Here is a 25,849-nt window from a genome sequence, read left to right as displayed (position 1 = left end):
GTGTTGCTGGCTATTTGCTCTGGTTGAACTATTCTTTTTCCACATCTTCACATGGTCACATGTTTCTGTTTACTTGATTCTTTGCTCAAATATCAGTTCAGTTTGTCTTATGCTCTCATTCCCAAATCACATTCATCTTAAACTGTTTTAATGCTGTCAAGAATCTTTTAATTATATTGTTTCATTGTGTATGTTTTACATTTGAAAAGTCAACATACCACAGGGACAGCCTTTGTCTTTCTTTTTGTATCCTAATTGACTAGGACAACATCTACTTGACAATAGGCCTAATTCTATAACTATGTGGGAATAAAGAGACAAATGACAGTGATGAACACAAACAGTTCTCATAGACCCATCACATATCTCTTTGTGGAAGATGGCTGCGTTGAGCAGATGCCTATGTTGTTTAAATGCTAATAGGAGAGAAAATACAGACAGACCATGAACAAGCATATTGCTACACACTTTGATCAATGTAGGCCAACAATTTTCCATAGGCAATGGAATCTGAAAGCCTTGTCCCTTCACTTCAGGAGGTGGTAGCTAACAAGGAGCAATAGAGTGACCACTTAAGATTTTCAGCTCCCCTTACATTGCCTTAATTCACTCAACTTAGTAACCAACTCTATGTGATAAGTTATGATCCCCATTTTATTGTCTCAAGAACTGAAACATAGTCCCAGAACTAGTAAATGAAAGAAACAAAAAGGACATAGACACTGTAACTCCATGGCTGATGTCCATATTGATTCCATACACATCTCCAAAAGCTGATCTCTGTGTGATTTGCATATTGTGACTACAGTTGGACACTTAATTCCTAATGACCTAAAAGTTTTGATGGTGATGACTATTGCTTGACAAACCAGCTGCCTTCAGGTTCTGTCACTTTGATCAATATTGTGAGCGGCTTGTCAGTTTTGCTGTACTACATCACTGTGACTAGAACACATATTTGAGTATTTTTGTTGGTAATATCGTTATTTATTTTTGGTTTCATTTTTGATCCTGCTAAATTCAGTCAATAATGGACAGTAAAAGATGAAGACTAGCTTAGGATTGTAGAGACATTGTTTTTCCTTTTTTTTTCTTTACAGATATAGGTTATTTATTAAGTTCAATAGAACCCCCTCACAACATTACAGGCAACATTAATGGTTTTAGTTACCCCCCAGAACTACATGGTAAGACTCCATTGCTGAATGTATCATACATTTTGAGTCATAGGACGTGAAGAAATGAAGCTGTTATGTAGATGCTTTTTTACTACTGCATAACATTCACAGTATTTCCCTATACAATGTTGTTGGAAATGTGTCATTATTAGTTTTATCTATCTGTGAACTCTGGAGTTACAATAATGATAAGGCTGCAATAGTGGTACAAATGCTAAGTGAGTAACAAACCACGCCCCCTCCACCGGATTTACAGATAATTCACATAATGGAAATCACAGCTGGTAATATTAGCTAGGCCAAAAGCTTGTGCTTGACAAGGTAATGGACTCTAGGAAAGATCTGTTAATGGAAATAATAATCAAATGTTCAATGGGCATAACAAACTGCCCTCTAGGTTTTTCTTTCTACCCATAGATTAGTTTATCTCTTTTTTTTTTACCCATTTATTTTTTTTTAATTCGGTATATTCTTTTTTTATTTTTTTTTTATTTATTTTTCTTGAGGTAACACAGTCTCAAAAGATCAATCATGGTATGCACTCACTAATAAGTGGGTGTTAACCTAGAAAACTGGAATACCCAAAACATAATCCACACATCAAATGATGTATAAGAAGAACGGAGGAGTGGCCCCTTGTTCTGGAAAGACACAGTGAAGCAGTATAGGACAAAACCAGAACGGGGAAGTGGGAAGGGGTGGGTGGGAGAATAGGGGGAGGGAAGGGGACTGATGGGACTTTCGGGGAGTGGGGGGCCAGAAAAGGGGAAATCATTTGAAATGTAAATAAAAAGTATATCAAATGAATAAAAAAAAAGACATTGTTTTTCTTGAGAGGATACATTTGATTCTAGAGCAATAGGAAGCCCAAAGCTGTGCTGGGTGAAAAAGGGGCTTGAATATTAGGTGAAATTTGGGGGAGAAATGGTGCTGTGACTCTGATCTTACCCATTTTTACCTTTCTGGAAGATAGACCCACAGCAACAAAAAATTGTAGCATTCATTTGTGACACTTGCTGTCCTTCCAGCTGGAGGGACACTAAATGCCAGGAAAGGGGGAAAATTAAGAACCATAGTGTAATTGAGATTGCAACAAGTCATATAACTTAAATCAGTAAGGATGATGTAGTTGTATACATACATACACATTGTTGGATATAATTCATATATGTGCCAAGTGGTGTGTCATATATAGTAAGACTAAAAGTGTGTAAATATAAGAAGCAATGAGACTTTTGCTCCCTCGTGTACATGTATAGAAAGTAGATACATATCCATGCGGTTCTCTTTTGCACTCAGGTTTTAGACCAACATGTACTTGGTGAACATGATAGATAGCTCAGTGTGTTGTTTTAAATATAGTGCTCTAATACATGTTTACCTATGCATGTAGTTAGAAGAAACACTGTCAAATGTTGTGCAGAGGGAGTGTTGAGTTACATGATATTTAGGAGATATACTTAGCAGAACTATGGTTTTATCAATGCACTGTGCAATCTGGGTGTAGCTAAGGGACACTGACAGTGATCCATGGTTATGTTTTTCTCTTCTATCCTTTTTGAAAATGGTATGATACGTGTTCAACTAAAACAGTTTAATCTTTTTGGAGGAGCAAAAAGATCCAATATTTATAGTATGCCAGTAGATTTTTCTTTAGTTCCTCAATATCTATAACACTTATTATTCTAATAATGTCTACTACACTACAGAAAGTAGGTATAGCAGAGCCACACATTATTTTAGACCTCACAATGTTCTATATTTTGTTGATTTTAGACTGAGTTTTATGTCTAATTGGAGAATCTATTTCTGACTAATCTTCCTATATTCTTGTCTAGTGTTGCTTCTCAGACTTACACTTGTACTTTTCCTGGAATTGATTCTGAACACAGTGTGAATCAGAGATGACTCTTTTGATAAATATGACCTGTTGTCCGCAAATCTTTTTTGCCACAGCCCATTTTACCCCGATTCATAGTGCCATTACTTTCATAATCATTTCCATGTATACATATACCTATATGTTAATTTTCTATTTCTGCTCTAACTGACTCAGTAGGATAAAACCACATAAATGTATTATCTTACGTTCCTGAAGGTCAGCAGTCTGAAAGAGACCAGCAGGACTGCATTCCTTCTTAGGGCATGAAGGAAGGCTCTGTTCCTTTCCTTTTCTAGTTTAAAAAGGCCACCTGCATTCTTTGGCATGTGTCCACCTTATACAAACACCATCACAGTGACCTCTATGGTCCTCTGCACGTCCATGTTTCTGACTTTAACCTTCCAGTTTCTTCTTTTGATGACCCTTGTAATTGTGTTGTGCTCACCAGGATTATCTGAGTGCCCGGACCTAATGTATGTACTTGAAAAGTCCTTCACACCATGCAGTGTAACATGTCTGTAGATCTCTACAGTTAGGGTGTGGACATGGACCGGTGTGAATATTCAGTCTACCATGGTCATCTTTCTGATAGCCCATTGTTCTTTTTTCACATTTTTGATTAATTCATTTTAAGCATACCTATAACCTCTCTTCTATCTAAATAAGGATTTACAACTTGAGCCCAGCTTTAACTTGTGTCTACAAATTCTCACTCAAGACTTGGTATGTTTCTTTCTGTGCTGTGTAATTGTAGGTTTTAAAAATCATCACTGTGGGACTCTAAACTGTGAAAGTAGTTGAAATTCAGAGTTATCGTTTACCCAGAGACATTTTTCTTGATATTTCCTTGGTAATGGGTGAGGATAGAACCCTGATTCTAATACAGAGGTATAACTTCCTCTACCCTGAGCCTAGACAAATCAGCATTCTGTTTTGCCCTCTGCCCCAGGTAATGAGTTCATTTCTTTCCTAGGTCATTTTACAGAGGTGTACAGAGGTTCCTTAACTAATCAGATGTCATGAAAGATGATTTCCTTTTCTGCTCTGTGTCCTGGCCAGATCTTAAAGCTTGTTCTCTCTACATGGGGCTGAATTGTTAGTACTTAGCCAACTGACCCAGCGTGCTCCTTACAGCATCTGCTGCACTAACTCATGCTGTGTTCTGAGGTTTTAGTTTCTAGTTAGCCTTGGCTCCTAGAGATTTGCTTACCACTATAGTAACTGACATCTTTAAAAATCTCTTTGCTCAGTCTTTCTTTACCCTTCTCTGAGTATGTGTCTCCTCTGGAGGATATTTGTGCTTTATGCACCTTAGAAATGCAGGAACTCATTTTAGGGGGACATTTAATTCTTGCTTAAGAACACTTTTGACTCGGTTACATACAATTTTAGATATCAATAATTATATTATTAATCGTGATTTCTTTGTTGCATAAAGAAACTGCTAATATTACATCTGTGAAATTTTAATATAGATAGTGAAAATTACATATTCTCAGATTTCTTTTTTGTAATGCCAATTACTATGTGTTAGATACATAAATATTTTTACCTTAGTTTCAATCTAATTATCCTAATTCTCATTTTTCTATTCTCTTTCCAGAATGTGTGCTGTATTTGGTGGAATCTATTGTCTTCGCCATTCTGTACAGTGCCTTGTAGTGGACAAAGAATCCAGAAAGTAAGTCTGCTATAAGTAACCTTCCTATACACCAGACAGGGGTGAAAAATATAGAAGTTGCTTTTTAAAAAGTGATTCTTGAAAGAACCTCCTTGGTATTAATAACATATCAACCTTGATTAAAAGTAATTTGTGTTTAGGTCTTCCAGAACAAGGAAAGTGAGTTCAGAATATAGAAACTAAATTAATTCCCCTGCAGTATGACTATAGCTCCTGATCATTCAAGCTTGGAAGACAAATCATTTCAGCTGCCGGGGGTAGGTGATGAGTGATGTTAGTTTTCCTTGTGGCCTTACCTCCTCTAATTGATTTTCATCAGATGACAACAAAGCCCTCTGTTATTGCATTTTTAAAAATGGAGCTCACCTAAAGACTCATCAGATTAATCTCTGCTGATAATGCATGTCACTTCAAGAGAAAAGACTTTAATGAGTTTTTAGGTAGATTGTTGTCATAAACTATGCTGCCCTGTTATCTGAGGATAAATTCTTTTACAACAGAATCACGCTACACGCTGGATGAGGATTAAAGTATGAGTTTACCCACTTTCTTACAATAGCCGAGCACCATCTATTTACCTCGGTTTTGTATTTTAATTATTTTTTTCTAGAATTTATTATTATTTACTAACACATACTCTTGTCTGAATTCAATTTAGGTAAAACACCATTGTACAATTTCTAAAGTATTACCTTGAAAAAGAAATGGCTCAATTGAATAGCGTTTTAGGAGTGTTAAAACTGTTGGTTTTCTTCTTTCTTAGATGTTCTCACGTACCTATTGACCTATATTATATAGATGATTATTTTAGGACTATCTTAAAAGTGTTGTTGAAATTATAATACTTAGTAACTGAAATCTTAAATGGCTTGTTTATGTAGTAATTTTGTATAGTCTAAATGGAGTAACTTGGCCATTAATTTCTCCTACGTGAATTATAATGTTATAAGTAGTTAATTTAGGTAAGATTTAGCTCTAGAAATAAGTAATCCAGAGGAGCCTTGCAGCTTTATGCTGTAAAAATTGACACATGATTTTAAGTTCTTATAAAGTATCATTAACAACAGTACAGAATCATACTCTCTAAATAAAAGAGGTGACAGTATACAAGAGACTATCACTAAAGTCTTTGGATATTCAGATTTTGGCATGAGGAACTCTATGTAAGGTAATGAAGGAGTGGTTGTCCTTATGCCTCACAGTTTGTTTTTCCTTATACAGTGATTTTGAAACAAGAAGGCTTTCCTGTGACAGAAAGCCAGATAACAAATTGCTTGTTTGGTGTTTATTTGCTTAGATCATTTTTATCATCTTTGGGCACAATTCCAGTACCACATGTTAGTCTCAGTGACAAGAAGAATTTGCATGGCTCATATTTCTTGTTGGCTCTTTCTTGCTTGCTTGTTTCTTAAAATAGGTATGCTAGTACCATAATAGCATTTGTTGAAATAAAGGATACATTTACCTTACCTCTGACTTACATTTATGCAATATTCTGAACAAACTGTCTACTTTCATGAACTTATACTGATTCTAGTTAGAACAAATAGGTGAAGACTAAATGTCTTAGATAACATAAGAACCTCCATACTGGCAATTTTAAAACTGTAAAGTGACCAAGGAAATTGACTATTCTTTTAGGTAGATATCACCAGAAATTAATCTTTTGTTGGGTTGGTTTGTTTGCTATTTTGATATAGGTTTTCACAGTGTACCCCAGATGACAGATGATTGTTACTACTTTTGGATGGGAAACTAGTTATAAGCAATATCATAGTAGAATCTAATATAGACTGTTGTTAGATGACATTGAGAAACAGTGCTCTGTAAGGTGAATTTAAAGATTTTGACAAGAGTACTGTATTCCATGATGAACTTAGGAATACTAGATATTAATTTATTCTAAGGCTTTGTCTAAATGTACTTGCCTGATATACTGGCAGTATGAACTTTAGGCAGTAGCAAGCTTGCTTCTAGTTTAAAGTCTTTTGTATCATCATACAAGTCCCAAAGCATCATATTTATTAACAAAACCCAATCCTGCAATAAGAGGGGCTATTGAATAATATTAGTGCTGTGAATGATAGCATGTCCTTTTGATGGCAAATTCCCTTATTTGTAAGATAGCTTAGAAGAATTCAGAAATAGTCATTGACTCTTCTTTTAGATTTGACCTATTATTTGGTGATGTTAAATAATATTGGAAAATACTTAGCTAGCTCTTCTTTAACATTTAGGAATAAGAGTTCTTAAAATGTTTCATATGCCAAAGTGTGGGCCAGTTGTCACATTTTTGAGTAATGAGAAATTAGAAACAAATTGAACACTTTATTGTGTCTATTTTTTAAGCAACTAACACATGCCTCTTTTACGCTTGCCCTTTACCAACTCCCATGCTAGTTGTATGGTGTGATAGGATATGGCAAACAAAGTAAATAAAATATAGGTCCTCTGTTTGTAATTTGGGATTCAAGGGAACAGTGCAGCCTTCAATGTCACATAGACTGTATTTGAATTCTGACATTGATATTTTCAATCTCTGTGAACCTAAGCAAGAGGTTTAACCCCACTGTGCCTTAATGTTATTATAAAAGGTGGAATGGCTGACAAGACATACCTTGTATGGTTGTTGTAATATTACCAGAGCAGATAAACATCATAAAACCATAGATTACACATACAGGTAGTTCAGTAGTATATGTAATTGGAACCTTGGCAAGCCATAAAGGAAGAAGGCCCATTGTGTTCTCTGTGTTTTGCCAAGAAGTATGACTTGGAATTTTTAAACAGTGTTAAGTAATTTCAGCAGTGATTTGGAAGGAACATAATGAAAAGAGACTCTTTACCTCCAGAATCACAATTGCTTACCCTTTCCTGTCTTCATACTGTTCATTCTTACTGAATACTTCAGTCATCCATCTTTTGCCCAATTCATGCAAGCATTAGTTGTTTTCTATGCACCACACACTGGGAATGCAGATGAGAACAAGACAATCAGGATTTTTGTTTTCATGAAGTTTACAAAGTCCACTGGAAGACATTATAAAACAATTAAATTAGCCAAGTAATTATATATTGCGAATTATTTGGTCCGCAGATCAAGCTGTCCTCTATGAGAAGGAAATGCAGGCAGCCTTCATGGCTTTGTATCATCTCCAGATAAACTTGGAGACCTTCTAGGAGACACTTGACCACTGTCCTTTCCCCCTCTTTTGTTTCTCACCTTGACATATAACACTGAAGTGATTATGCATTTCTGTTCCTGAGACATTCTCGTATTTATTTGCTTAACTTTGTTTGATCCATAAAAACATTGTGAATGTAGCACTGCCACCAACTAAGTTCCCTGATACTCCGCCAATTTATTCAAAGCTGACGTAGATACCCCACTTAATACTCTGCAATGACCTTTCCTCACCTTACCACTGAGCAGTGGTATTATTTTAAAATTGCCTGTGTCTGCATCTTCATTATTACCTATAGGAACAATACTTGGCACAGGTACTTGCCATATTTCTGTATTGACTAAATGAAGTATCAGCTTCTTAGTGTTCCACTGCCTTATTAAATGCAACCAGAGTCTAAGGTAGTAGCAATGGCGTGAGAGAGAAGAGGCTAGTTACAAGAAATATTTTAAGATGGAATCTACAATAGTAGCAGATTAGATATGAAGAGAGATTTGCGTGGGTAAGTTATAACTGCTAGTTAAAGCTGTACTTGAGATAGAGATTACAAGGGAGGAAAAACAGGTGTAGGGCTCTGATACAGTCAGTCAGGAGCATACCATACTGAATATATAAAGGAAGTACCTAATGATAACTTAATTGTGTACTTGAAATGTGATATGACCAGATTTTAACCATCTTTGCTCCACAGTGGTTACTGTGCATGGTAACTGGGTGTGTTAATGTGATTCTGTTATTCGTTATACAGTGTATAATACACCAAATTATCACATTGTACTCCTTGAGTATATATGGTTTTTATTTACCAATTAGATATTCTTAAAAGATTAAGTAGACTCTATAAAGAAAGAATAAATTAGTACATAATTTAAAAGATGATACGCATCTTATGAAAAGGACAGAGCAACAACTAAAAACCCAATCTTGTTAATGGGTTGAAATGACTGTAGTAGATGATCAGCCCAGAAATATTGTGAATATTTTTGAAACCGTTTTCTGAAAAATGTAAAATTGGAACGTAACACCCTTGAGAAAACTCCCAAGCTGGGTCCAATAGAAACACCTGTTTTGTTTCCTTCCATGATTAGAAATCTTATCATTTCCTTAATTAACATTTTTCTTTTTTATTATTTCACTTCTAATTTCCATACTGTGTAATTACCTGGGGCTTCTGAAGATCAAAGGGATTGCATACCTGTTAATACTGTTGGTTTTCTCTTCTTGACTGAGTTCCAGATGTTTTGTTTTAGACTTGCTGAGGTATTTTTGGCCTCCTTCATTGTCAGTTTGCTATGGATGCTCTCTTATCAGTGAACCAAGAGCCGAGTAAGTGCTGTGCTTTGTTGATTTAGAAAGCCTTGCCCATGAAATGTTCTGTCTGGCTTCACTGATTCTTATGATCAGCTTGGTCACTGTGTCCCTGTAACTAGAAACTCCTATCATGTTCCTTCTCAATTTACTATTTATGAGGCTCAGCAAGGCCCTCTGAGTCCGCAGTGCTGTTAATCTTAATGGCTTCCCGGGGTTTATGTGGGAGGAGCAGGCAGGAGGGTATTTTAATGTGTCTGGCAGCACTGTTTCATTTTGTTGTTTTCCATTAAGCGAATGTCATCTAATTTTTATATTAATCTTTATAATACAGATTAAGAGTAGGTCCCAAATCAATATCCGTTCTTCATTGTTCTCCCAATTAGGCTGAATATATGGCAATAAGTCAAGTATCTGAGGGAAAACAAATCTTACCACTTGCTTAACATGCCTTGGTTTGCAGAGCTTTGCTTAGGCCTACTGCCTCAGTTCTTCAGGGCAAGAATGAGGCTAACAGGTGAGTCTTGTTGTTGCCATCTACCAGACTGACTGAGACTGGGCCTCCATAACACTCACCTCCCTCTGTACAGATGTGCATCTTTTCTACCTGTAGCTCTTTACTTTTCTCAAACAACATAAAGATGCAGGAGTAGCAGAGGCTTCGCTCTGATTCTTTCTTGGGACTCGGAAGCTTATCAGAATCTCCAGGGGTACTTATTATTTGAAAAGTCCCCCAGGTGTGATTCTGATTTGTTTCCCTCTCCTGCTCGTCCTCCTCCCTTGGAAATCAGTTTCATCTGAAGCTTCTGCATAAACAGGCACATTCATTAGCATCTTATCCCTGCATAGTTGAGCTTGCATTATTTACTCTCTGCATTATCTGCATTAATTCTTTCTAATGCTGTAACACCTGAAACCAGGGTCTGCCAGTCACCAAGGGATCTCTATTAGACTTGGGAAGCAAACAAAGCAGCAAGACTTCATAAACTTGACTTGAAGGCTAGGTTTATTTCTGGGTTGCTTTGTTTGTTTGTTTGATAGTGGGAGCGCTTTGAAAAGGCAGTAAGGTTCAAGATTTATATGCAAAACATTCTTTTCTCAGTTCTAGTCCAACATTATACATGAAAAGTTTCAAGCCTTTACCACCGTTGAATTTACAGGAAACACCTGTTATATCTTCTGCTCAATTTCTATAATGAATGTCACAGTTTACATGCTTCCTCACATATCTTCACAGATATTTACCTCTTGAGCCATCTATTGATTCATCTTTTATGCATTCCATAGTAACTGTCAGATATCAGTAAATGTCACCCAAACATTTCAATATGAACATCCTGATCTACAGTTCGACATTTTCCATTGTCTTTTGAAATATAATTATGGTTGTGTCCCATTTTAAGTACTCACCAGTTTAGTATGAATAAAAGACAATATGTATATCCAAGTCCTATCAACACACTAGGGACTTTATGTTCCCTTTTATTTTTTTGCCTGCATTATTCCCCCTTCAATTTCTATAACTTCTTACTTAAAAGCAAGAAATGCTTGCCAGTGCTTACATAACAAATGTAATCAATGTATCATAACAATTCAGCAGATATACCTTCTCCATTTCTTCAAGTACTATGATTTTAAAAATGTCTATGAATGCTTAAGAAACAAACTTATTTTTCCACTTTTCAAAAGTTATCTTGGCCAGTATTTAATGAAAGTCCTTTGTCCTAATTTAGTGAAGTATTTTGTAAATATGATGAGTTCTAGTTTAAGGAAATGCAGGACAGTCCAAGTATAGGCAAATGGAGAGATCATGTAAGTATCAATACAACAGATTTATATTAAAATTGCTTAAATGTTTAGATGTATGTATACATACAATTACTAAACATAATAGTCTAACCTGCCAGCAGTGGTATGCCATTTACTCAATAATATCAGCAAAATACAAATTCAGTTCCTTCATTTTAATTTTAATTCTGTGTTATAAATCCCTTATTTGGCATGTTTAGAACAATTGAGGATACTTCAATTTATAGCACAGTATTTTATTTAGTTAGTTTTAAATTTATTTATTTGTTCACTTTACAACCCAATATCAGTCCCTCCTCTCCTCCCAGTACCACACAAATTCTTCCCCCATTCTACCAAAAGTAAAGACTTCTCCCCTCCCACCAAACAACTCCCTATACCAAGTTGCTACAGGATTAAGCTCATCATCTCCCAGTGAGGCCAGACAAGGTGGTCCATTTAGGGATGTGGGATGCACAGGCAGGCGGGCAGGCAGCAGGCTCAGGGACAGCCTCAGCTCTACTAGTTGGGGGACCCACATGAAGACCAAGCTTACAGCAGAATAGTTTATATATGATATGAATGTGAAATCATTTGCTTACATTTTTATAAGGACCAGCATATAAGCTTATTCCTGATAAAGTAATTCTGGTACCAAAAGAAGCTGTGACAAAAGCAAATTGATATTTCCATAATAAAAAGATATAGCAAACATAACAGTCATTTGCATATAGTTACTGAAATATTGCATAGAGGCTTTGTCAGTGCTGGTAAGTCCGTTTCAAGGATGTCGCCCTTAGTCCATTAGTTTGGATAATGAGCCCTATAAAGTACATTTATAACTTGTGGCACTGCAAGGAGATGGATTCTAATTTTCATCCTTTTATCTAGACACATTGAAAGAAGGTCAATGGAGGGTTCTATATGATTCATTGTCCCAACACATATCAGATGACAGAGACCTGAGAATGTCTGTGCATAAGTGTTTTCCTTATTTGGAAAGACCACTTGAAAGAAATCTTTCCATGATTATCCTTTGAAGTAAAGTGGAAACAGATATTAAAAGAAGCTCTATCCCTTTTTTTCTGTTTAAAACATTATCAAACGCATGACCAGATAGCTATTCTTGAACAAAAGAGAAAGCAACACTTAACAGAAAAATAAAAAGCCTTTAGTGGCTTTTACAGGCTGTGAAAGATACAACACGATATTTAATCAGCTTTCTTGTCCTCTTAGAACTGTTAAAGGTGGTAAAAAAGAAAGCCGATTTTCTAAACAAAGAAACAGCTTCTGTGATTCTAAATGGGAGGCAAGCTTGGAATTATGTAATGATGCTTTACTAATCTTACACTTACAGACTAATGACAATCAAAATAAATGTTGAAGTAACAGTCTACATGTATTTACAGTTTAAAAGATATCAGAACAACAGCCAAAATATATGTCTACTTCAGTGTCAGAAATTGTAGAGTACTTGGGAATTTCTTTAAGCTTTACAAGATTTCCAATTCAGAATCAACAGTTCATTATTTAATTTTCTCAATTACTTCATCATTAATATGATCTTTTCTCTATCCTTATCTTCTTTATAGATGTAAAGCAATGATAGATCAGTTTGGTCAAAGGATAATCTCTAAACATTTCATTATTGAAGACAGTTACCTTTCTGAGAATACATGTTCCCGTGTACAGTACAGGTAAGCTGTCCTCCACCCCATTACACAAAGGAAGGGAAAATCACGGTTCTGTTTTCCTTTTTCTTTTTTAATTGCATATTTTCTTTATTTACATTTCACAGTTTACCCTGAAATCCCCTATCCCATTCCCCCTCCCCCTGCTTCTATGAGGGTGCTCACCCACCCACTCCCACCTTCCTGACCTCAAATTCCCCTACACTGGGACATCCATCCAGCCTTCACAGGACCAAGGGCCTCTCCTACCATTGATGCCAGATAAGGCCATCCTCTGCTACATATGCAACTGGAGCCATGGGTCCCTCCATGTACTCGTTGGTTGGTGGTTTAGTCCCTGGGAGCTTGCAGGGAAGGGAGGTCTGGTTGGTTGATATTGTTGTTCTTCCTATGGGATTGCAAAGCCCTTCAGCCCTTTTTCTAACTCTTCCATTGGGGACCCCTTGCTTCGTCCAATGGTTGTCTGAGAACATCCACCTCTGTGTTTGTCAGGCACTGGCAGGGCCTCTCAGGAAACAGCTATATCAAGCTCCTGTCAGTAAGCCCTTTTTGGCATCCACAATAGTGTCTGGGTTTGGTAACTGTATATGGGATAGATCCCCAGGTGGGGCAGTCTCTGAATGACCTTTCCTTCAATCTGTGCTCTATACTTTGTATCCATATTTGCTCCCATGACTATTTTGTTCCATTTTCTAAGAAGGATCGAAGCACCCACACTTTGTTCTTCTTTCTTCTTGAGCTTCATGTCATCTGTGAATTTTTTATCTTGGGAATTCTGAGCTTCTGGACTAATGTCCACTTATCAGTGAGTGCAGACCATGTGTGTTCTTTTGTGACTGGGTTACCTCACTCAGAATGATAGTTCCATCCATTTGCCTAAGAATCTCATGAATTCATTGTTTTTAATAACTGAGTAGTACTCCATTGTGTAAATATACCACATATTTTTGTATCCATTCCTCTGTTGAAGGACATCTGGGTTCTTTCCAACTTCTGGCTATTATATATAAGACTGCTATAAACATAGTAGAGCATGTGTCCTTGCTATCTTTTGGAGAATCTTTTGGGTATATACCCAGGAGTGGCATAGCTGGGTCCTCATGCAATACTATGTCCAATTTTTGAGAAAATGCCAGACTGATTTCCAGATTGGTTGTGCCAGCTTGCAGTCCCACCAACAATGAAGGAGTGTTCCTCTTTCTCCACATCCTTGCCAGCATCTGCTGTCACCTGAGTTTTTGATGTTAGCCATTCTGACTGGTGTGAGGTGAAATCTCAGGGTTGTTTTGATTTGCATTTCCATAATAACTAAGGATGTTGAACATTTCTTTAGGTGCTTCATGGACATTCAAGTTTCCACAGTTGAGAATTCTTTGTTTAGCTCTGTACCCCATTTTTAATAGAGGTATTTGGTTCTCTGGAGTCTACCTTCTTGAGTTCTTTATTTTTAATAATGGACTTATTTCTGTCATACTGCATTTTTAAAAGATTTTTGTTTATTGTTATATATACGTATAATGTAACTGTCTTCAGAAACACCAGAAGAGGGCTTCAGATCTTATTACAGATGGTTGTGAGCCACCATGTGGTTCCCGAGATTTGAACTCAAGACCTTCCGAAGAGCAGTCAGTGCTCTTATATACTAAGCCATCCATCTCTCCAGCCCTCTTGAATCCTTTGTATATATTGGATGTTAGCCCTCTATGTGATGTAAAATGGTAAAGATCTTTTCCCTATTTGTGGCTTGCCATTTTGTCCTATTGACAGTGTCCTTTGCCTTACAGCAGCTTTGCAATTTTATAAGGTCCCATTTGTCGATTCTTGATCTTAGAGCATAAGCCATTGGTGTTCTGTTCAGGAACTTTTCCCCTGTATCCACATGTTCGAGGCTTTTTCCCCACTTTCTCCTCTAAGTTTCAGCTGTATTACAGAGCAACAGTGATAACTACTATATGCTACTGGTACAGTGACAGGCAGGAAGATCAATGGAATAGAATTAAAGACCCAGAGATGAACCCACACACCTATGGTCACTTGATCTTTGATAAAGGAGCTACAACCATCCAGTGGAAAAAAGACAGCATTTTCAACAAATGGTGCTGGTTGAACTGGAGGTCAGCATGTAGAAGAATGTAAAAATGATCCATTCTTATCTCCTTGTATAAAGCTCAACTCCAAGTAGATCAAGGACCTCCACATAAAACCAGATACTCTGTTTTTAAAGTACCATACAGAGGTATACCAAACCAAAGGTATACTCTTATTTCTTACCATTCTTCCCTACTTGGTTCTGTTTTGAGGGAAGTCCAGCAGAATTTCTTCTCCTTTGCCTCAGCTGGAGTTTGTCTGTAGGTCATGCATCCTTCTTTCTTGAGCCAAGAAAAGATTAAAGCAGAACTTGACTGGGATTTTGACACTTTTATCCTTACTTAAATCTTTGAAACATGCCTTCTGCTGGTTACATAACAATAAATGAAACTTATCCGTGGAATCTGAATCACTGTTTTCCTCTTTTGTGCATTACAGGCAAATTTCCAGGGCAGTCCTGATTACAGATGGATCTGTACTGAAAACGGATTCTGATCAACAGGTGATTCAGTCCTCTGTTTTTTTCTTAGAATAAAAGCTATGTATTTTAATAAATACATGGACATGGTGAGTTTATTCCTGCACTGATTAACATGCTGTTTTTACATAATACTTTTATGGCAAAAACAGTGAAAGTCTACTCTTAGTAGATTTTAAGTTTATATTTTTAGCGTTTGTAACCATGGCTCCTATGCTGTGTATTAAATCTGTTAAGAGTGAGCTTTCATTTAATTACTTGGCAAATAGGCCTTTTACTCAGCAGCCCAAGTCCTGGTCTCCTAGAAGACCTTGATAACTATGATAGCATGTCTTCCTTCCAATACCACACAGCCTAGGGGTTTACAGATACAGACAAATAGGAAGTGTGGTTCAGTATGACAAGGATTAGTGTGGTATAGTTTAAGGAAATAATGTACCAATTGATGTTTCACTGGGCACATTGGTCTGCCACTGTTGGTTGATAGGTCTGGGTCTTACATTTAACTGTAGGGTTTGTGAATACATCTCAAGGTGACAGGAAGACAGAACTGCAAGAGAGCAAGTAGAGGCAATTCATGGAAGAAGCTAAGCTGTGAAATGTAGCCCCTGAAGAGTAATGTGGAAGTGAAGAGGGCTATCTTTTAAAAGGTTCCTATATATTTTCTCTGTTTAAACAGTCAGCAAAGGAGTTGAGATACTTTAATTGATGAGTTGAAGTCCAACCAAATTCAGAGATGAACCAGGCAAAGAACTGCCCTTAGAAATGTGACTTATATTAAAATAAGATGATGAAAATGGGACTCTTTGTAAGTTTGGGAGTTGATAACTTCTGATCTCTAAATTACAAGTGAAGTCCTCTTTCAAGTATGAGGTTTACAAGCAAGCCAAACCTCAAAGAAAAACATACAATAATCACTTCGTGGAGTGCCCTGTTCTCTGTATGTTTTCTTAATCAGCATCAATGGTCCAGTCAAGTCTGAAGATTGTAGACTTACAGGATCATAAATCTGCTCCAGCCCTCCCGTCTCTAAAGTCTTTTATTACCATCCTGTCTGTTCATAGACATATAAACTATTATCCTGCTGTATCTTCTGATTATTATCATCTTTCTATTTTCTTCCCTTCCTTTGCCATAGATGCAACAGTGGGTATCCTAACACCTGCAGTCCCCATTTTGCTAGGGCCTTCCACTGCAGCAACAGAGGAACTTCTCTTTCCCATGTCTGGTTATTAATTCTATCTGTATCAGTGAGGGCCACTTGAGAAAACGATGAAATAACCAAACAGATTGGCCCTCCCACATAGTCATTGTTTCAGCTGCACTCAGCTGTATCCTGTTCACATTGCAAATTCTCCCACTGTTTTTTTTTTTTTTTGATCATTTGCTCATTCACCTCGATGTCTAGTACCAGTCTTCACTTTCTAACCTACTCTGTTTATTTTCTCTTTCTCTGGGTAAAAGAAAATATCCAGCATGCACAAAAGAACTTGAATTTCTCCCCTACCACTCATGATATATGTGTAACATGACTGAGGAGTCTGTCTCTCCCTTGTCCATTGGTTACCTCCTTCACAGAAGGTAACCTTTGATACATACATGAACACTTGAGTGAACACACATACATAAAACTCACTCTTTGATACACACATACAAACACATGCCCTGGGTTTTTTAATTAAAAACAATACAACCCATTCTCTTGACTCTGTCTCCATCTCTACTGAGTATTCATTCTATCCCCTTTTAATAGTATTTTCTGTACAAGATTCTTCCTGCTTTCAGCTACTGAACTCACCGTCATTTCTAAACCACAATGAGGTTTCTGCCCATGCGCTTCTACTACAATTTATCTTACTGAGTATATTAAAAACCATGATATTCAGAGTCGGTGGCACTTTTCTTCCCCTTTCAAATAAATCTTTTTTTGTATATGTATGTATGTGTGTGTGTGTGTATATATATATATATATATATATATATATATATATATATAGTTTATTGGATATTTTCTTTATTTACATTTCAATTGCTTTCTCTTTCCAGGTCTCCGTTTTGAAGCCCCCTATTTCATCCCCACTCTCCTTGCCTCTTTGTGCTTCCCCCATCTATCTACCCTCTCCAGTCCTACCGCCCTGGCATTCCCCTACATGTGGGCATCACATCCCCTCAGGTCCAAGGGCCTCTCTTCCCACTGAAGTCCAACAAGGCCATCTTCTGCCACATATGCTGGAGCCATGGGTCCCTCCATGTGTACTCTTTGGTTGGTAGTCCAGTCCCTGGGAGCTCTGGGGAGTCTGGCCTGTTGACATTGTTGTTCCTCCTATGAGGCTTCAAACCCCCTCAGCTTCTTCAGTCCCTTCTCCAACTCCTCCATCAGGGACCCTGTGCTCAGTCTAATGGTTCGCTGTGAGCTTCCGCCTCTGTATTTGTCAGGCTCTGGCAGAGCAGGGGGCACTTTTTAAATATTTTCTGCCAGAACTTTCCTGATGGTTTTGACAATATTTTTGCTGTCTTTGGCTTCCATGCCCTGTGCCTTCCTCATAACACCTCTGCATATCTGAAGCTCTTTTTTATCCTATCATTTAATATAAAAATTCTTCCTTCATCCAACTACATTATACTTCTCTTTCTCCACACAACAAATGATTTCGTATATCCCCATAGTCTCAACTCCCCATTAATGCTGGAGGTCACCTCTTGGAAGCCCAAGGGTGCCAGAACCGTATGTCAAGGGTCTTTTGGGTGTCTGTCAAGACTTAAAGCTGAAGCCAGTGTCCTCTGTTGTCCCACTGCTTGTTATCTTGTGGTCACTGTTGCTCAGAACAGAACTGATACTGTTCGAACCATACAAACTCCCTTCTCTCTTACATCTTCTCAACCTTTAGGTACTACCCATGTACTTCATCAATGTGGTCTGAGTTCTTTACTTTCTCATGGTTTATTTACTCTTCCCATGTATATCATTTCTTCCTTGTAACTGGTTACCCTGCTTCACATCAGTCTTTTTCAGATCCATCTTTCCTCCATGTATCTGAGAAAGTTACAGTCCTTTATTACCCCCAGCCCCTTCCTCTCTTCCTCCCTTCCTCCCTTCCTCTCTTTCCCTTTCTCTCTTCCCACCTCTCTTTATATCTTCACTTTGAATTGTAGGTAGAACAGAAGTGTAGAGAACAGAGAAAAACAGGAAGACAGGCCAGGCACACTCCATGGTGATAGTAGAGGGCTGACTAGATTCTCCCTTAACATCAGGCAGTTAACTTCAGGTGAAGGAGGTGCTCCAGTAGAACAATACTGATTGTATCTCAGTAATAAATCATGATAATTGCAGGAGCCAAAAGAAATTCTTCTATGTTGGTAGAGTAATTAAAGCAACGTTTTCAGTTATGGCCATATTTTTAGTCCTAGTCATTTCATTATTTCACTGTGTTCAGTGTCTTGGTGGTTTCTCTCTCTTTGATGCTAAAGTACATTTTCTATCCTTAATAGCAGCAGAGGGAGTTAAAAGGAACATGGAGACCTGTTTTTTGAGATATCATAAGCCCCAAAATAGATGGCAAATAGGACAGTATTGCTATCAAAACAATTTCTATTTTAAAAATTGTGTTGTAGTTGCTTCCTTTTTGGGGTATGAATATGGCCTTCTTGGTCAAAATGTAACCACAGCACAGGTAGGGAAAAGGGAAGGTGGTGTTTTCTCTTTTGCTAACATTTCTTTAAGGGTATAATTTTCTCAGATTGAAGATTCCCTAGACGAATAACACTGAAATCTTAACTCTACAAAGAAGCATTGGTCTGGTCATCATGTCAAGGCTTTAAAATACGAGCCATATAAACTATTTATATGTATAAAATATATATAAGTAGTAGATAAGACCACTTGTTGATATAATCTGATTTCAAGGAGCAGAGTGCTTATATTTTAACAGTCATATTACAGTTGTATTCCTTTCTGAATAGTATGTGATATGCAATCAGTGTTAAAATTTTGAATTATTCATGGTTGATGAGAATCATAAAAACAATAAATAATGAAGAAATTAGATATTGAGACATGTGTATTGCGTATTTTATATTTTACTCCCAAATAAATTCAATATAAGCCAAATTTGTTTTCAAATATCAAAGGATATTTGGGAACTTGGAAGTTAGCTCTATCAAGATAAATGAGACCTAACTTATTTCTATTATCTATTCTTGGCTTTCAGATCTCCATTTTGACAGTGCCAGCAGAAGAGCCAGGAAGTTTTGCTGTTCGAGTCATTGAGTTATGCTCTTCAACAATGACATGCATGAAAGGCACATGTAAGCACAGTAATGTCTCTCTATCTATCTATCTATCTATCTATCTATCTATCTATCTGTCTCTTCTAAGTGCTTCTCATAAAACTTAGTCATTCAAATTTTTAATGATTGTATAATACAAAAAAATCTATATTAGACACAATGCTGGTTTTGATAAATATATATACATATATACATTGTATAATGTATTACTTAATGTTGGAAGATTCTATGCACAAAATCTTGTCATCTGTAAACAGTGATGGACTCCAGTTTTTACCAGTGTGGGTATCTTTTATTAAAATCGTGTCTTGTCCAATTGTTCTAGCTAGGACTTCTACCAGTGTGGTGAATAGAAGCATGAATGCAGATGTGCTTCTCTTTAAAGATATATCCCTTTCTTCTTTCTATCATACTGGGAACTGAACATGCAGCCTCTTATATGCTAGGTGATCTAGTGCAAAGCCACAACTTCAGCCTTAGTATTCATTGTTGACTTTAACACAATTTCTTTGCTTATTTGCAGAAATGAACATCAAGAGTGATAACCGTATGGACTTAAAGAACTTGACATTAATCTTAATAGTGATTTTTACAGTGCTTAATATTTGCCCAGTACCCTAGGGAGAAGTGGGTTTCCCCTCTGTGTCTCACTTCCTCTAGGTAGGTGCGAGTTCAAGTTTCCAGAACATAGCAAAATAGTGCCGCAGCTGGGAAGCAAGTGTTCAGTACACAGAACTGTGGCAAATACTTCCTGTCCAAACGATAACAATATGTAATTCAATTTACCATATGGGATAGTTATTTTTAAATCACTGTGTTATATAAATGTTTTACTTGATTGTGACATGTGGCTATTTTTTTTTCTTTGTTATATTTTAACAAATACAGATCAGAGAGAACTATGACATTTGTCTTTCTGAGCCTGGGTTACCTCATTCAATATGATCTTTTTTGGTTCTATCAGAGTTCATGATTTCAATTTTCTTTTCAACTGAATAGTATTTCATAGTTCATATAAACTATATTTTTATTGTTAGTTAAAGAACATTTAGGTATTATTTGCGTCTCATGGAATAGACCTCAAATTCAATCAAAAGGTGGTTGCTCACTCCCATAAATGTTTGTGCCACGATAATATCAGTATTCTTGCAGTCCGGTCTCTATTCTAGGCCACAGGGGGCCACAGGGTGTGTAGAGAGATGATATTGATTGTTAATTCTATCCTCCAGTACTCTACAGACTACCTCCTTCCTGGCCCCGTGAACATTCATCAGTTAGGGTGCAGCTTCTAGTTGGGTACCAGATTAACAGCTCAGTGTTCAATAACACAGGTGTTGCTTTCAGAAATAGAACTTTTCTATCAGGTTGTGGAGAACAACCAGTAACCATGGCAATAACCTTTGATGTTTGGTGGTAGCATCTGTGGAACCCCTTTGGCAAACAGTTCAGTTAGCTGTAACTCATTCCTGTCGCTTAGAGCTTTTACTCGGCAGCATAAGGTGTCTAGCTGAGATGCTGTCTCCTCCATTATCTTCGCAAGTCTCTACAGTAGTATAGCTTTCCATATGCTTTTTCAAAAGGCCTTTAGTGTTAGCTGTCCCCTCCCATATTCCCTCCTTTACCATGATCTCCCATCCCCTTCTCTTTACCCTCCTAGAGATGTTTCCCATTTATTGTTCCGTAACTGGTTTTTTCCTCTTTGATACACTTCCTCCTATCCCCTTCTCACTTAGAAGTTACCTAACTACTCTGATTATTTTGTCTTGTGCTTTTGTGTATATGATTCCTTTCAATTAGAGGGACCTTGACAACTGTTTAAATCCTTCATCCTTCAAATTGTAATTCAGATGTTCCTCTCTTTCTTTTAGTGGCTCATTCCTACAGTGACACTTTTGTACCATTGTTTAGATAGAGCCCTGTATTTTTTCTATAGATTAACAATTCCATATTATTTACTATTTATTCCATGTTAATGATTATAGTAATAGATGATAAGTACCAAGTATATGCTTCTACCATGATTATAACAATTCTAAGATAGCTACAGATTATTGTGCATTCTATCGTTTTTAGCTAGAGAAAGGAAGTATCAAAAGCAAAATACTCTTCAGGGTGACAGAAAGGATAAGCAGGATTTTAACCTAGAATTTGAACAACATTTTAAACTTACATTTTAATCACTGTGCTATACTGCTTCTCAGAGCAGTGTATGCGCTATGACTATATGCTCTCATGACTATAGATGGAATGTTTTTCTTCAAAATATAGATTCCTTAAGCATGTAATTACTCTTGCTTAGCCCCATTAAAATTAAAATAAACAGATGTACTTTTATAAACATAACAGCATGTGATAAAGGGTTTGTTAATTACCTTTATTAAATGATTCTAATGCAGTAAGCAGGTATCATTCTTGTTTTAAAAATGACATTCTCTAAGTAAAGTTCTAACCTAATGTTTTTGAGTAGTGTACCCATCAGGTACAAATGAAAACTGAAAAGTTTTAAAGAACTGTGTCTTCATAAGTAATGAAGCTGGAAAATGTATTTAAGTAAGTTATTTTTATCTCATATACCTGAAGTTGTGGAGATGGGTTTCTCTCAACTTCATAGGAAATATAAAAGAACGTTGGTTCAAGAGTCTACAGAATTACCACAATTTAGTTACTTCAATATAGTTCAGTTTTTTAGCTTGCTGTGTCTTGTTTCTTCACTAGAAGATTCTGCTGTTTAATTTTGTTTGTGGCTGTGCGTGTGTGGTAATAGGAATGCATATGTAAAACAGTTGATCTGCTTCCTAGCCATATCCCCTACCTATCCTGGGAATTTCCAGATCTTCCTTAGGAATTAGCCTAAATGAGATTTAGAGAAATGGAGCAGCACAAGCCTCCAGAAGCCACCAGGATTGTTTGGCTTCTGATTCCCTTGCTGCCTCATTTGTTTCTACTTTGATGCAATTTTCTCTGTAGTCTTTACTATAGCTTAATCACTTTATATCAATTTAATACCAGGAATGTAGACAAACTGGCTGTTTTTCTCTTTTTCATAGCCTGAAAGAGGTAAGTTTGAGTTCATTACTTATACTTTACCTTGTTCCAGAGAAAGAGAAGTTTTTGATCATTTTAAATCTTTTCATTCATTATGCAGTGTGTATTATTTATTAAAGTTAATAGAGTTAATAGCTTGACATAATATATAGCAAGACTTAAGAAAGATACTGAGATAGAAACTGACATATTTATCATTTACTTACTATTGCTTAATTGATATTTGGCTTCTGACTTTTCTTCTTCCTTTTCTTAAGCTTTAAGCCTGTTCACAGATATTTAGGAGCAATTTATAACTCAGATATTAAAGTCTTTAACCACATATTTTCCTGTTGCTCCTTTACTTCAGTCATTGATGCACTGATGTCATATATAGTTTCAAGTTGTTCTGTTCTTTATAAGTCTTCTAAAACAGAATTAGTCTGATTATATCCATATGTCTGATACTCTCCTCCTCCTCCTCCTCCTCCTCCTCCTCCTCCTCCTCCTCCTCCTCCTCCTCCTCCTCCTCCTCCTCCTCCTCCTCCTCTTCTCCTCCTCCTCCTCCTTCTTCTTCTTCTTCTTCTTCTTCTTCTTCTTCTTCTTCTTCTTCTTCTTCTTCTTCTTCTCTCTCTCTCTCTCTCTCTCTCTCTCTCTCTCTCTCTCTCAAGTCAGGGAAAAATACAGGCAAATATACTGTGCTTTTATTTTGTGTATGCAAACCTGCTTCTACCTCAGTTATTTTTCTCATTTGAAGCTCCCAGATGATAAACATATTACTTCATTCTGAATGTTCCACCATCACTCTCTTCCAAACTACTGCTCAGTGTCTTTTGAGGGTTTTCTCTTTTCTCCTGAAGGTTTGAATAAAGCATATAATGGACATAATAGAACGTGTACCTAAAATTAACATAATTATTTCCTCATTCTAATTCAGAAACATTTTAATTCTTTCTCCTGTCAAGCATTCTGGAAAATGCTAAGTAGAACTAAGTTATGTGTTAAGAGTCCACATTTTGGATTCTGTTTTCTGGATTTCCCATATTCATTCTAATTATGATAAACTATGAATGATAATTCAGTTTGCTTGTGATGTATAAATTTCAAAAACTAAAATAGTACCCAAAAATAATTTTCAGGCATTTAACTATAAAGGGATTTTAAAGTGTCTTGTTTTTCCTGTGCATAATTAGTAGAAAAGCCCATTTCTAGATGATTGCATTATAATCTATCTATACACACACACACACACACACACACAGCCAGATAAATGGAACAAAGCACCCGTACTTGCCCTGAAACCAGTCTGTAATGATGAAATCCTGAGTGAAACTCATCATTCTTCTTATTGGAAGAATCACTTGACAAATGTTGGCAAGCACTGTAACTAATGTAGTTATACCAGAGTAAATCAGATGTAATCCACATATATTCCAGTGAGGCTGACTGTATCCATTCCTCAAAGGAAACAAAATGAGATTTATAGAAAGTAAATTATGTGAACTTTGGTGACTTAAGGTATGATTGTTAAAGAAATGCATCTTAAAAATTCCAGAGATTACCCAAGAGCCAATCAACTTGTTTGTAAGTTGCCCTTAATACAAAATTATGACTTTTATTGTAAAGATGGAGAAAGATTTAAGTGCTGAAAGATTTTGAGGTGTTAAAATCTGTTAGTTTGTTCTTCTAACATATGCCTGATATAAGGTCTACTGCTTTCAGAAAAAGCTGATAACTTTATTAAAGATATCTTTTTATACTTTAATGGTAGTCTTTACCTTTTAAAATTTGGAGAATAATTATATACATTAAGAACAAAATGTGGTATTATGATCCAAATACATTGTCAAATCTGTAGCTGAAATGATTAACATATCTATCACTACATATACATTCATATATATATGAATACATATTCATATATATATATACACTCATATATATGTATACACACACACACACACACACTTTGAGAAATCTCTTGTTCATGCAGTTCATTCTAGTGCCACAAATGTAAACTAATCATTAAGCTTGCCACTCCTGTTCAACCAAAACTTTGCATACTTTGATGATTGGGTGTTTTTCCTCTTCTATTCTCGGCTATAACTTTTCTAGTGTTCCTATAATGCTTGATGATTTTAAAAAGTGGTGTGTGTGTGTGTGTGTAGTTAGGGAGAGAATATATATGTTACTAATCATACTTTAATCTTTATTTGTTTCACATGTATTGAAATACTATTGTATCCCATAAATATATAAAATTATCATGTATTAATCGCATAAATAAAGCCATGATGAAGTAGATAGAAATTCCAACTATCTCGGTTTTATCTTTATTGAATTACTCTATTATTAATCCACAAAAATATGTAAAATTAAAGTAACTTTTATAAAACAGGACTATAGCAGACTTGGCTCCTAAGGAAACTAGAGATCCCTTCATTCAAAAGAAAAATGTTTTTGATATTTTGTTAACTTCATTTTCAGTACTTTAGAAGGGAGTCTCATAGGGAGAGGTTAACCACTGCTTGGAAATGTCTTTTGTGCATACATAGTCTTTAGTCACATATCCTTTATTCAGCACACTCTACCATGCAGTGATATCCTCAGGTACTTTCTTTTAGAACTGCTATAAAAATCTTTTATCTATTAAACACATATCTCCCATTTTCTTGCTATTCTATATTATAATTTGCAGGTATCATGATCATTATTTATTACAGTCCATTGTAACTCGGTGCCCTTGAAGGCCACTGAGGCGGTTAGGCCTAGGCTCCTAAGCACATGACTGGGCTGCTGTCATTCCTTCTTTCTTCTTGTCAGGCTGTTTGCCTCTGTCTGCCAGCATGCTTTTACTGTAGGCATAATGTACTAGAAAAACAAAACAAAACAAAAACGTAACATTTAGAAGTCAAAATTTTCTCAGCCCAAGCCAGAAATAACAGTTCTCAAAACTTGTTTGAAAGACTATTATCTCTCCCAAAATATCTGCTATTCATAATAAACAAAGGGTCAGAAAACAAGATAAATAAGTTTGCCTCTAATACCTGTATTATTAGCATAAGAAAGCCTTTAGCAAGAAATTGGGCAGTAAATTTTGTAATGCCTTTTAATGTATACTTCCTGGTTTTCGGCTATGTGAAAAAATCCCTTGGATAAGTGGCATATTACTGTACTTGCAGTGATAACGAGAGCCCAGTGCTTCTGAAGCTGTCCATTCCATAGCCCTAATTAGTTACGTTAATGTATTATTTGTAAA

General features: G+C 36.4%; 1 protein-coding gene across 2 annotated transcripts in view; it reads left to right on the top strand.

Moving 5' to 3' along the window:
• The window catches only part of Chm (CHM Rab escort protein), a 140,630-nt gene that overhangs the window by 89,298 nt on the left and 25,483 nt on the right, over positions 1–25,849 (top strand). The window contains exons 9-13 of one of the 2 annotated variants that reach the window (XR_007975428.1): positions 4,664–4,741; positions 12,615–12,719; positions 15,240–15,303; positions 19,488–19,584; positions 20,090–20,226. Coding sequence is in view for 1 of the 2 variants with exons in the window: in XM_052170923.1 (XP_052026883.1) it covers positions 4,664–4,741; positions 12,615–12,719; positions 15,240–15,303; positions 19,488–19,584 (344 nt within the window). In the remaining variant the exon portion in view is untranslated. The remainder of the gene's footprint in view (positions 1–4,663; positions 4,742–12,614; positions 12,720–15,239; positions 15,304–19,487; positions 19,585–20,089; positions 20,227–25,849) is intronic. The other variant, XM_052170923.1, reaches the window with a different exon arrangement.

This window comes from Apodemus sylvaticus, chromosome X (genome assembly GCF_947179515.1).
Source record: "Apodemus sylvaticus chromosome X, mApoSyl1.1, whole genome shotgun sequence".
In the NCBI taxonomy this organism is placed as follows: Eukaryota; Metazoa; Chordata; class Mammalia; order Rodentia; family Muridae; genus Apodemus; species Apodemus sylvaticus.
This window is presented reverse-complemented; position numbering and strand designations above follow the sequence as displayed.